At 42.1% G+C, this 13,123-nt stretch overlaps 1 protein-coding gene across 2 annotated transcripts in view; it reads left to right on the forward strand.

Annotated features, from left to right (window-relative positions):
* The window catches only part of NTN4 (netrin 4), a 138,853-nt gene that overhangs the window by 110,311 nt on the left and 15,419 nt on the right, over positions 1 to 13,123 (forward strand). Inside the window, exons 6-7 of one of the 2 annotated variants that reach the window (XM_045290161.1) lie at positions 6,408 to 6,621; positions 6,967 to 7,082. In XM_045290161.1, coding sequence (XP_045146096.1) covers positions 6,408 to 6,621; positions 6,967 to 7,082 — 330 coding nt within the window. The remainder of the gene's footprint in view (positions 1 to 6,407; positions 6,622 to 6,966; positions 7,083 to 13,123) is intronic. The other variant, XM_045290166.1, reaches the window with a different exon arrangement.

A 13,123-nucleotide genomic window follows, 5' to 3' on the forward strand; every position in this document is an offset into this window, starting at 1 on the left:
CAGCCGTGATGCCTTTCACAAGATAGAAGTCATTTGCAACTTCCTTATTTTTTATAGCCATTCATCCACTATCAGAAATAGTTACTAGTAGAAGGAAGTGAAGGAAACAATACCAGAAAAGGCAGAAGACTTTGTTTTATCTAATGTTTGGTTTCCCATATATTCGAATTAGTTCACGTCATCCTTTTGACTCAAAACCATCTCCCTTGACTCACCCCCTAAGGCCCCAAACCGCTTTTGTAATGACTTTGCTATTAAAAATTCCCATCACTCATCAGGGATTCTGTAGGGCCTTGGCCTTTTCAGGAGAAAATAACGCTGCAAGCCTGGGAGGCACAGCTGAAGGAGTGGCCACTGGGCAGCGGTGAGAGGGCTGGACAAACAGCTTCTTTCCCAGCGGAGGCCTTGAACTTTCAGTTCCATTTTTAGAAAAGCTAAATAAATCAGGAGCAAATACTTCAGCATATTTTGCTCCCAGTGTAACATTTACTAACAAAATAGCAAAAGCTAGAGCCAACTGGTCACACAAAGGAATCCGAGCAATTTAAAGATTCCAGGAACACTGCGGTTTGATCACCCCTGGCAAGTGAAAGACAGGCCATTATAATCAGAGTTCTGGTGAAGGGAGGATTCTAAAAGAAAGGCGGCAATGGTTCTCTTTGACTCTGCCATCAAAGGCATTAGCTACCGCGCCATCAAAATTAGGGGAGTCATTCATATGCGTCAATTATATTCCTGGCTTTGTCTTTTACCTCCTACATATGAAGGTGCATATGACCCAAGTCCTGGTACTTCCAATCACTTCATATGCATGTGGAAGTGAGGCAATAAGTAAGGAAGACCACAGGAAAAACGATGCCTTTGAAGGACGGTGTTGGTGAAGAATGGTCACAGTACCGTGGTCTGCCAGAAGAACAACCAATCTGGTTTGGAAGTGAGGATGGTGAAACTTCGTCTCATGTAAGTTGGACAGCTTATCAGGAAAGACTCGTTTCTGGAAAAGAACATCATTCTGGTAAAGTGGAGGGTCAGCAAAACAGAGGAAGACCCTTAAGGACATGGACTAATGCAGTCGCCGCAGCAATAGACTTAAACAGGACAGCTGTGAGGACGGCTCAAACCAATTTGCATGGTGTTGCTATGAGTCAGGACCAACCAGAAGATCCCTTGACAGCAACGAGCATCCACAAAGTGAGAGTAGTGACAGATTAATTCTTTTTATCTACAGACGGGAGCTTGACACAGGAAAGGAGTCTAATTCCAGAGAAGTTTTAAAAGCTCCTTTGTGCTCCTGGGCTGCCACCAAATTCCTCTCAGGGACAAAGCAAAGGTGGTAAGCAATTCTATTTTGAAAGCCAGTAGGAGCCCTGGTGGCAGAGAAAGTTACCTTGGGCTGCTAACGGCAAGGTCAGCACTTCGAACACGCTTGCCATTCCACGGGGAAAATATGAGGCTCTCTGTTCCCATAAAGATGTGAATGTCTGGGAATCCACAAGGGCGATTGTACTCTGTTCTTCCTACAGGGTTGCTGTAAGTCAGAATTGAGTGAGTAGATCATTCACTTTCTTAAAGGAAAATATACCTTCAGTGAAACAGTTACTTCTCTTCCCTCTGTGTTCCAATGCACCATGGGCTACTTCTACTAGAATGCTGATCTTGTCCTGTAGTTACATAATTGAACACCTCTCTTCTCATATGCAAGCAATGGGAGTGGGCCTTCAGCCCCCAGCATAGTTCCTGTTGACACTAAGGTTCAACAACTCTTTGATGAAGGTGTGAATGGATGGATGGTGGATATTTTTAAATGACTAGGTTTCAGTTAGATAAATAATAGTTATTCTTTAAACATTTGGTACCATGAAATTCCAGTACTTTGGGTAAATACCTTGTACATGTTATCTTATTTAATCCTCACAAAAATGATGATCATTATCCCCATTTCACTGAGGTGAAAACTGCGATTGAGGAGGTTAATTGTGCAGTCTCACAAAGATGAAGTCTCATGATCAGACTTGGAACTCACCGAGTCTTCCCCTTGCAAGCAAGGAGAGTGCCTTTGGCTGTAGGATTTGGACATGTTATCAGGAGGGACTAGCCCCGAGAAGGGCATCATGCGTGGAAAAGGAGAGTCCAAGGAAAAAAGAAGACCCTCAGTAAGATGGGTTGACGTAGTGGCTGCAGCAATGGGCTTACACGTGGCAATAATTGTGAGCTTAGAGGACCAGATAGTGCTTCGTTCTGTGCACATGTGGTCACAATTACTTAGAACCAACTCATCAACTCCGAACAAGAGTTTTGACTCCTACACTTGTCTTCTGTCTGCCTAAATGATCTTATAGACAGTTTTCAACCTGCTGAACTGATTCTCAGCCTTTAGAGTTAAAAAAATACTAATTTCAAAACCGTATGAATGCTGAAGGTTGTTGAAGACATGTGCAACCATTGTTTCATTAACAGCAATGTTTTCTGGGTAGAGAACCCTGCAAAGCAAGCTCAGAGCCTAACTGCTTCCTGCAAATCCTCTCAGAGGGACAGCGCTTCCCATAATAGATGCATCGCTTCAAACATGTAGCTGTAAATAAAATGTCTAACATTTATCAATCGCCTATGTTTGAAGGGGACCTGTTATGAGATGCTGTGTTGCGTACCCACTTCCTCTGTCTCCAAAAATGGTGTCTGGTTCCATAGCAGAACACGCAGTACCAAACATACTATTCTCAAATAAGCCGTTTGCCTTATTAAAGGATTTTTGTGATGATACTTTTAATTAAAATGATATCTTCAAGAATTTTGTTTTGTTTTGCCAGTATGACAACTTAGGGAAGTTAGGAGGAGGCGATTCATCTTCTAATGAATGATTTGTCAGGTAAATTTGCCACACAGTCATATCTGGCTATCTACTCAAAGCACCATCGTGGCTTTTAAGGACCATTCACCACAGGTGTATACTCTAAAAATTATAATGAAGTACAGAATGATAGTGTATTACTATAGTTCCGTATTCACTCGTGTGCTTTATGTCCAAGAAAAAGCAGAAGTCAAGGATACATATCCGCTCATTGAGTTGTGACTTTAGCATTCAGCTGCTTGGATTGTCATCAGAAATTTTGGGGAATCAGATCCCACACGTGCACTTAGTAAGAGCCCGCTTTTGCCTCCACATAAGAAGAAAATACATTTTCAATTTAGAAGATCTGGGCTGCTTTCTCAACGTCAGCGAGGAGGTAAGTGTGCAGGGCAAGTCTTGGTGTGCAGTCTGCGAAAGCGTGCCATGACAAGAGTCAGCAATTTCCGCCTGGAGCTAGTTCTGCATCGTTTCCAACTGGTATTTTGATCTTGTTATGATGCGAAAACTCACATCGTCAGAGATCCCCTGGTGCACGTAATAAAATTGTATTCTTCTTGGGTCATTCCTGAAATGCATGTAGGTTTTGAAATATATGGTGCTGAGAGGTCAAGTCCTAAAACTATCTAAATTTTCTGTTGAGGTGAAAGAACGTGGTGGTGGTGGACTGTGATGTATTGCAATAGATAGTGGACCTACACCTCCTACCCTCATCAGCCTCACCTGTCTGCCACCACTAATTGAAGTTGGCCAACTGGCTTAGGTGAATGATCCAATGAACTGTTCATTAAGTTCTTTCAGAATGATGGCATTTCCATATGGAAGGGTATGATTTCACTTAAGGTCATTTTCCAAATAGCATTTGTTTTGAACATAGCATTCTGATACATTCACATTGTCTATTATATAATCTCCTCTGCAAATTCTTAAAACAAGTAACAAATTAGTAAGGCTTGGATATATTAAGAGAAAATACGCAAATCTTTTCATAATGAAACCCAACCAAGAAATAAACAAGAGATTTGATTTAGAAACAGCAATTACCATAATTGTATGAATTTAAATAAAGCCACTCGCTTAAGGAGCTCAATGTGTGAGAGGCACCATCTTTCCTTCTCTTCTTGCATTAGGTAAGTTTTGCATTTTGTTTTGTTTTGTTTTTTTAAAGAAGCATAAATATTTTTTCAAACCATGGATGTCTTCAAAGGCCAAGACTATCAGGTTCAAATGATATCCCTAGCAATGTGCTCAGTCCTTAACCTATAGTCAGTGCTCCTTAAACTTTTATTAAGTGCATGGAGAAAGAAATGCTACCTTAAGCAACCACCCCTTGCCCGTCTGTTTGTGGTGGCTTGTGTGTTACCGTGACAGTGGGAACTATGTCGCTGGTATTTCAAATGTCATCAGGGTCATTCAAGGTGAGCAGGTTTCCCCAGACTAAGAGCAGACGAAGAAGAAGGGATTAACCACCGAAGAATCGGCCACTGAAAACCTATGGGCAGCATTGCAACATCGTCAGACACTGCAGCCTCATCAAGAGAAGCACAGCACTGTGAGGGACGATGCCGGAAGATGAGCTCATGGAGTTGGGAGGCACTCACAGTCCGACCTCCTCAAAGTGGCGTCGCCACAATGACTCCGATGGAATAAAGCCTTTGAGATGTTCCTTTGCTGATGAGACAAGGATCAAAATGAGAAGAAACAGTAACAAACGAATGAATCATTGGAACTTGGAATCTAGGCACATCGGAAGTTGTAAAAAGTGAAATGGAATGCATAAACATTGATATCCTAGGCACTAGGGAACTGAACTGGACTAGTGTTGGCCATTTGGAATCAGGAAATCTTATGGTTTACTCTGCCTGGAATGGCAGATTCAAGAAGAATGGTATTGGCCTCATTGTCAAAAAGGACATTTGAAGATCCACCTTGAAGTACAATGCTGTCCGGGATAGGATAATGGCTGCGTGATCACTAGAGTTATTGCAACTGACACACACTTGTTTGAGTGAGTGAATAAATTAATAAATAGGAGATGCTCCCCCAAAAGATAATCCATGCCTTCTTCAGAAAAAGTAACATTCCCTATTTGATTGTAGCAGTTCTCAAACAAGGATAGAATAAAAAACGGGGAAGAAAACTTCTGGAAATCGTCTCAAAAATATTTACAAAGTTCATACATTCGTGCTGGTTTAAAAACCACTGTTCTAGTAATTATTGGTTTAAAACACACATACACAGATACACCTAATCAGATTATTGTCCAAGTAGTGGCAAAATGGCTTGTTAGTAGAACCAATATTGAAAGTACCATGGACTGCCATATGAACAAATAGATCGGTCTTGGAAGAAATACAGCCAGATGCTCCTTAGAGACAAGACTTCGCTCTTCTCATGTACTTCGGACACGCTGTCAGGACAGACCAGTCCCTGGAGAAGGCCATCATGCTTGGTAAGGTGGAGGGCAGTGAACAGAGGAAGGCCCCTGATGAAGGGGGTTGGCACAGTGGCTACAACAAGGGGCTCAAACATAAGAGCCGGTGTGAGGATGGTGCAGGACCGAGTGGTGGTGGACGTAGAATCGCTATGAGTCCACTCCAAATCCGAGCAACAACCTCAACTTCCACCATCTCTCTCCCCTCCTTTCTCTTACCTTGCATCCTATTTCACACAAAACGTCACTCCATCAGAAAAAACCATCCATCCCACTAGCTCCTACCCCTGCATTTGTCTCCATATGCTCAGCTTCCCTTTTGATGCCTATGCGCTGGTCGTACTCCTGGGTGAGGCAGCGCCTTCTCTTTTACACCAGTTTTCAACCCTGCTCTCCTCCTCACGTGTACTCGTGCACACACCTCCAGCCACTCCGCCATTTCTCTGCTGGCCATCCATCTTGTCCATTCTCCGGATCATTCTCATCAGCACCAAACGTGCTGTGATTCCTCCGATTAAAACAAGCAAAATCCCGCCCCGCCACACGGGTGCAGATCCAGTTTCAGCTGCCACAAACGTGGCTGTGTGCTTTCACAGAGCATGCCTCAAAAGAGCGGCCTGTAGTTGTGCTCCGATCCCTCTTCTCCCATTCCCTTCTGGATGTGCTTCAGTTAGGATCCTCGCTCACTGATCCACGGAACTGTCCCACCAAGGACACCAATGGCCCCAGGCTGATAAATGCGATGATCCATTGCCATCCCTCATCTTCCTCAGCCTATCCTTCTCCCCTGGAGCTCTTCCTCGCATGTCTTCCAGAACACCTCATTCTCACGAGTTCTTGTCTTTCTGCCTTCTTTGCTGGTTTATCCTAACCCAACTGGAATTAACAGTCAATGCCTTTGCCTGGTGATGCTGTGGTTTAAGCACTGGGGTACTCACCTCTAGGTTGTCCGTTCAAACCCACCAGCTACTCTTCTGGTGAAAGATGAGGCTGTGTGTTCCTGTCAAGATTTATAGTCTCAGAAACCCTATTTAAATTTGTTTTCATCCTTCAAATGTGATGAGGGGAAACTATTTGGGGATTGCAGCCCTGATATCCTAAAATCACTGTGTGTCTTCTTGATTGCAGCATGTTCCTGCCATCCGATTGGATCCGCTGGCCTTCCCTTCAGCTCACTTACCTTCTGTGACCCCAGCAATGGTGACTGCCCTTGCAAGCCTGGGGTGGCAGGGCCACACTGTGACAGGTGCATGGTGGGATACTGGGGCTTTGGAGACTTTGGCTGCCGACCTTGTGACTGTGCTGGGAGCTGTGACCCTCTCACGGGAGACTGTATCAGCAGGTGAATGTGCATAGCTCTTACTCTCTTCTCTGCATCTCTCCAATTCTAACAGCTGTTTAGAGAAACCCTGCCTGGTGTAAATAGAGCAAAGATATGCTTGCACACCTTTCTAAGGAATTTTTATCAAACTGCAGAGACAAGTCATTTGTTCTGGCAAGATTCTGGAGATGGGCTGGTCTGTGTTTTGCAAAATAATTCATTGTTCCTACCAGTAGACCCTTATATCGGAGAGAAAGTGCGGTTTAGCTCAGAAAATAAAAGAAGATAGTTAAATCTTTATGGGTAGGTTTCATTCAAACCCTGAGAAGTTCTTCATCCGGGTTCTGTTCTTTTCTGTGTCATTAGCAGCACAGACATAGATTGGTATCATGAAGCTCCTGACTTCCACTCCAAGCACAATAATAGCGAACCAACCTGGGACTGGGAAGATGAGCAAGGATTTTCTGCACTTCGACATTCAGGTGAGACCACAGGTACCACACCTCTTTCTAGGTCTGGGTTTGAGTGCAGGAATCCGGTGTGTAGTGATATGGTTGGCTGTGAACTAAAACATCAAGCCCACCAGCATCTCCCTGGGACAAAGATGTGCATAAAAAAATGCACAGCGTTAGAAACCCTAAGAGTCAGTTCTAGCCCGCCCTCTGGGGGTCGCTGTGTGTCAGAATGACTTGATGGCAATGGGCTAGGGTGGGGCTTTGAGTAACGGTAATTTGTAACAAACCAGGAAAACCGCATTTGGATGCCGTCACTAAGAAGTCTTGAAGTCTGAGGTTTAATAACATGGTGACTCCATAAATTTGCTACTGTGAAACATAGCTCAGGGCTATTTTAACAAACTTTTGTTCTTTTTTTCTGATTTATTAGAATAGCTTAGGTAGTTATTATAGAAAACGTAGTAAATGCAAAATGGTATTATGTAAAGAAACAAAACAACCAAAATCTCCAGCCCCACTGTGAACACCCGAGTGTGTTTTTGCCCTCTTTCAAACTATAATGTTTTACACAGTTGAGAGCCACCCAAGTAGATCAGGTTTGAAAATGTACAGACGCACTGACGCTGACATCCCTGTGTGCCAGGCAAAAACCAGGTGCAAATTCCTTCTGTTAATAGTTTGTAAAACAACTGTAAAACAAAAATAATTTTGGTTTTAGCATCATTTTAGCGTCATTGATTTTCCTCAATCCAATCCACGTCATAAATCTCCAATTAACCACATTAATAAATATGGAAATGAGTTGTGCTCATTTGTGTGAATTTTAGAACAAACTTTGAAAGTCCCCCCTCACCCTACACACCCCAAAAAGAAAAAACTTCTATTGAGATTTAGATGATAAAAATTTCAAAAAGACTTTCGATTATTATTTTGACATTTTTCTTCCCCAAAAGTCTTAAATATCCTTCCATAAATTTACTCCAAGATATCATACCTTATAGATTTTGTTACCATTGAGAAGGGATATTTTTTAATGTTACTTTTTTGAATGGCTATTAATGATCTCTATGAGTACTGCTGGCTTTTGTATCTTGATCTTATATCTAGTAACCTTGCTGTGATTGCTTATTTACTATATATATATATCAGTTAACAAATTTGTAGACCATCGTCTTATTGGCAAAGAAGGACAATTTTGTGTTTTCCTTGGTATTTATTACATCCCTCTCTTTTTCTTTCTTTTTTTCTTGCCTTATTACATTGGGTGAGGCCTCCAGGAGGACGTTGTTCCAAAAGTTCATAGAAATATTTGGAAAACCTCACCATGATCTTCTCCTATTTCTAATTTCATTATTAATAAATGTGGTGCTTTCCCGAATGCTTTCACTGAATCTATTGAGAAACCTGACTTATCTTAACCCTATAGCGTTTCCAAAACTGCAAATCCTATGGGAAATTCCCAAGGACTTCACTGAGAATGAGAATTTTGTGGGGAAAACCCTACCCCATCCACCCTACAGCCTATCTTGCCCCTTTACACTTCTTTCTGTTCCCAGAGCTCAAAGAACATTGAAAAGCAACGCGATCCAGGGGGCAGCATGCCACTGACAGAACACGAAACACTGACAGGTCCTTAATCCTTCCTCCGCACTATTATGATCTCAGTCCTCCCTCGCAAATCCAGCTATTCCGGCGGACGTACATCGGTATAGACTAGAGCTTTCAGAATTCAGGATAGACAAACCCCTCAGAAACAGTAATGGGAGTAATGACTTCAGGGGTTTAGGAGGGGGCGGGGGACTGATAGCAATGATAGGGAAATAACCCCCCTCAAGGGGGACAAATACCAGGATGGTAGGTGAAATGACAGAAGGGGCGGTGTAAGATATGTATAAATAAAAATACATAATATACTAAGGGTGCGTGCGGGTGGCAGGGGAGGGAGGGAAAAAAGAGGAATTGGTATCAAGAGGCTCAAAAAGAAAGATAATGTTTTGAAATTGTTGATGGCAATATTTGTATATATCCACTTGATATATTGGATGCAAGGACTATTATATGTAAGAGCCCCCAGTAAGATGATTTATTTACAAAACAACGTTTTAACAAGAAGAAGAAGAGCAGCAACATGATTCGAGTCCCCGTAGGGTGCCCAAGCTGCTGTCCTGACACGGTGTAGATCTAAGACTGTGAAATGCTGTGAGGATGGTTAGAGAGATGGAGACACCTCCTTCAGATGGAGAATATGTCAAGAAACAATATGCACATTTTGATATTTATGTTTAATAAAAGTTTCTCTGATTTTATGGCAATACTTTTGACTTAGCCTCATCTATGGTATTTTCATTATCACTCATTTCCCAATCTTTTGTCATTTTCAATGGTCTAGGATACATATTTAATTTTCCAAATAAGAATTTAAAAACAAACAAACTTTGGATTGTGAATTGGGTGAAGGGTTCCAGAGCAGATCCGTTTTGCACTCAATGCTTCAGACACATTTTGTTTCATGGTATTACTTGCAATCCCCGCAATGTGACGTCGTTTATCCCACTTCCTCCCTGTGTTTCGATTTGCATTCTTCCTTCTTTCCTAACCCTTCCGAACTCTGTCACCGTTTACATGCTGGCCTTGTGACCTCCGCTGGTGGATGGTTCTAAGATGTGCATACCTCATTCGTGTTACTGGTCCTCTTACAGACCTGTTTGAGCCACGAGAATGCGTTTACTTCCAGATCTAACGGGTGACTAAGGGTCTCAGAGATCCCACCAGTCTCTATCTGACCAGTCAGCCTGGGTTTGTTGTTTTTGTTTTTTAATGATTTTGAGTTTCCAAACAGGGAATTTTTTTAAGCCATCTTTTGTGTTGATGATCTCTATTGTAGTTTCATTGTACTATGTTATACCTATTCTTTTGTCTAGGAGCCTTGGCGGTGCCATGAATTGCTATGAGTGGTTGCTATAGGTTGAAATCAACAGGATGGCACTGTGTTTGTCCTTTTGCTGTATCTACATCTACTATATTGATAAACCAAACCGAATACCTACTGCCATCTAGGCAATTCTGACTGATAGCAACCCTGGCATAGTGGCTACACACTGGGCTGCTAACTGCCAGGTCAGTAATTCAAAACCACAAGCTGCTCCTTGGAAGAAAGAGAGACTTTCTACTACCTTCAAGAGCTACAGTCTCGGAAATCTACAGGGGCAGTTCTACCCTCTCCTAAGGGTCGCTGTGAATCAGAATACACTCAATGGCAGTGAGACTGGCTTTGATCAGAGAACAGAGTAGACTTGCTCCTTGGGGCTTTCATGTGTACATAGATCTTTATATGAGTGGACAGCCCCACCTGTCTCCATGGAGCAGCCAGTCAGTTTGAAGCACCCACCTTTGAAGCATCAAGAATAAGCAAGCCAATTCTTAACCCACTGCACCACCAAGCATCTTTGTTCTGGAATAAACTAGAATTATGCTTCCCTTGGAAATGAATCAATCTCCTTGAAAATTGTGAACCCTTTAAAAATCAACAGCCTCAGTTTAGAAAATTCATGTTTGCTATTTTGTACCTTGTTTTGTTGTGTTGTTGTTGTTGTTCACTAAACGTTCTGATCATTTTCCTAAGGGTTGGGTTTTCGTGCATAAAAGAATAGAACATGGAAAATATAAGGCTGTCATATTTATATTCAATATCAATATTAAAAATAAGACAAGATAATTCCCATTCATTCTTGCCTGAATTCTATTACCCTCATGTCTTTGATGAAAACTTTTAAAAGCTTTTTCTCTATTTTTCTAACATGATTTTCATAATTCCCCAACCTTATCTGCTGAGTCAAACCCATAATAATGAAGGATGTGCACGCATGTTCCTGAGGATCTGGCAGCAAGCCAAGTGAGCACAGGAAACCCTGGCACCAGAATGGCACTGAGTCTCATGTCCGCAGCAGCTGTTAGGTCTGTCCTGTCCCAAAGAGCCTCAGAATTCATCTGGAGGAGCGCCAGATTGAGGGGCTCATTGTCTGGGTTTTGGCTAAACAGCAATGTTCCTTGGGGTACAAAGCAGTACTTGGGCACCTTTTTCAACCCAAAAGTGATAACTAGTTAACTAAACAGTGTGGTATTAGAAAGTACAAAGAAGAGAGCAGGCTTCCTCAAAAATCTATATGCCTGCCTACATCTCTAACGATCAACGTGTCCATAAAAACAAAATCGGTCTACGAGAATAATGTCTTCAACCAATAAGCTACCTTCATTTCAACTATTCTTGTGAGGCACAGAATACCAGCTGCAGAATGAAATGTTACTTCCTGAACAACAAAACTGATGTTAACCAGCGCTACAGCACTGTAAACACTGCTTATTTTATTATGTTCTAGGAATCCAGCATAACTAAATAGATCCTGCTGTCCCACCCTTTCAGATTTCTTTTAAGAAAACACAGCTGGCCTGAAGTCCAATCAACAAAGATTCATTCAAGAACAAATTTTAATTTTGAGTTATAAATATATGAAAAGAGAATATTATAAAGCAGCCAAAGAAAATATTAAAACAATAAACCTACATGCACTCTTACAAAGTAAGCACTGATGAACTAGAAGGAATGACATTTTGTTTAGGAACAGCAGGTGCGGCTTGGAATCCCAATGGTTTTATGGCATCGTCGTGGCAATGTGCTTTGGTGGAATTATCAAAAACTGTGGGCTATCCAAGAAGTCCTGGTAGTGTCACAGTTAAGATCTTGGCTCCAAACCAAAAGCTCACCAGCAGCTCCCTGAGGGGAAGATGTGGCGAGCTAATTCCATAGAGACCGCAGCCTGGGAAATCCTGTGGGACAAATCTGCTTCATCCTGGAGAGTGGCTGAGAGCCAGGATCCACCAACAGCAATGGGTTTGAGTGGGTTATCCATGCAGATTTCTACCACCGCTTGTCTGTCAGTTAGTTGTACTGTGGTGGCTTGCATGCTGCGGTGATGCTGGAAGCCATGTCACTGGTATTTCAGATGCCAGCAGGGCTACCCAAAGTGAACAGGGCTCAGCAGAGCTTCCAGACTGGGAACAGACCTCAGCGAAGGAATCGGTTGCCCCCTTTGGAGGAAGGAACCTCAGAAAGCCATATGCTTGACTTCAAAACATTGTCAGAACCTGACAGTATCGGATCTGAAATAGAATAGGGTTATAAATAGAAGCAGAACATTATCAGAGGTGTGCCAGAAGATGAGCACCTCCGGTCAGAAGGCACTCAAAATATGACCAAGGAAATACTGCCCTCTCACAGTGGAGTCAGCCACAACGAAATGGATGGAGGAAAGCTTGTAGGAAGAAAGCCTTCAGGACCTTCATTTGCTGATGGGGCAGGACTCAAAATGAGAAGAAACAGGGGAAAATGTGAATTAATAATCAGAACTTGGAATGTATGAAGTATGAATCTAGAAATTGGAAGTTATCAAGAATGAAATGGACTGCATAAAAGTAGATGTCCTAGTGTTAATGAGGTTAAACGGACTGATATTGACTATTGCGAATCAGAAGATCATATGGCTTATTATGCCGGGAATAACAGATTCACGAGGAATGGTGTTGCATTCATCCCCAAAAAGGACATTTCAAGAAGTACAATGCTGTCTGTGATAAGATTATATAGCCTTCAAGGAAATCCAGTTAATACAACTATTATTCAGATTTATACTCCAACCATTAAAACTAGTGATGCATAAATTGAGGAATTCTACCAACATCTTCCATCTGAAACTGATCAAATACCCAAAAGATGCATTGATTGTTATTGGCGACTGGAATGCAAAAGTTGAAAACAAACAGGAAGGAAAATATAGTTTTGGTGATAAAACAAGGCTGGAGATCACATGATAGACTTTTGCAAGACCAACGAATTTTTCATAACTGAGGTAGTTAGTTTATTGTGCCAACTTGGCTGATAAACCTGGCCAAAAAACAATATGAACAACATGTGGGGTTAATTGAAGGGCGGAGGGATAAATGGCTCAGTGAGCCTCGCCTTTCTAGTTCTCGGGTCTCTTGCTTCCTGATGGTCGGACCAGGGTGCAGCTGCC

This window comes from Echinops telfairi, unplaced genomic scaffold (assembly GCF_000313985.2).
Source record: "Echinops telfairi isolate 266 unplaced genomic scaffold, ASM31398v2 ScPeMD7_2;HRSCAF=8, whole genome shotgun sequence".
NCBI lineage: Eukaryota > Metazoa > Chordata > Mammalia > Afrosoricida > Tenrecidae > Echinops > Echinops telfairi.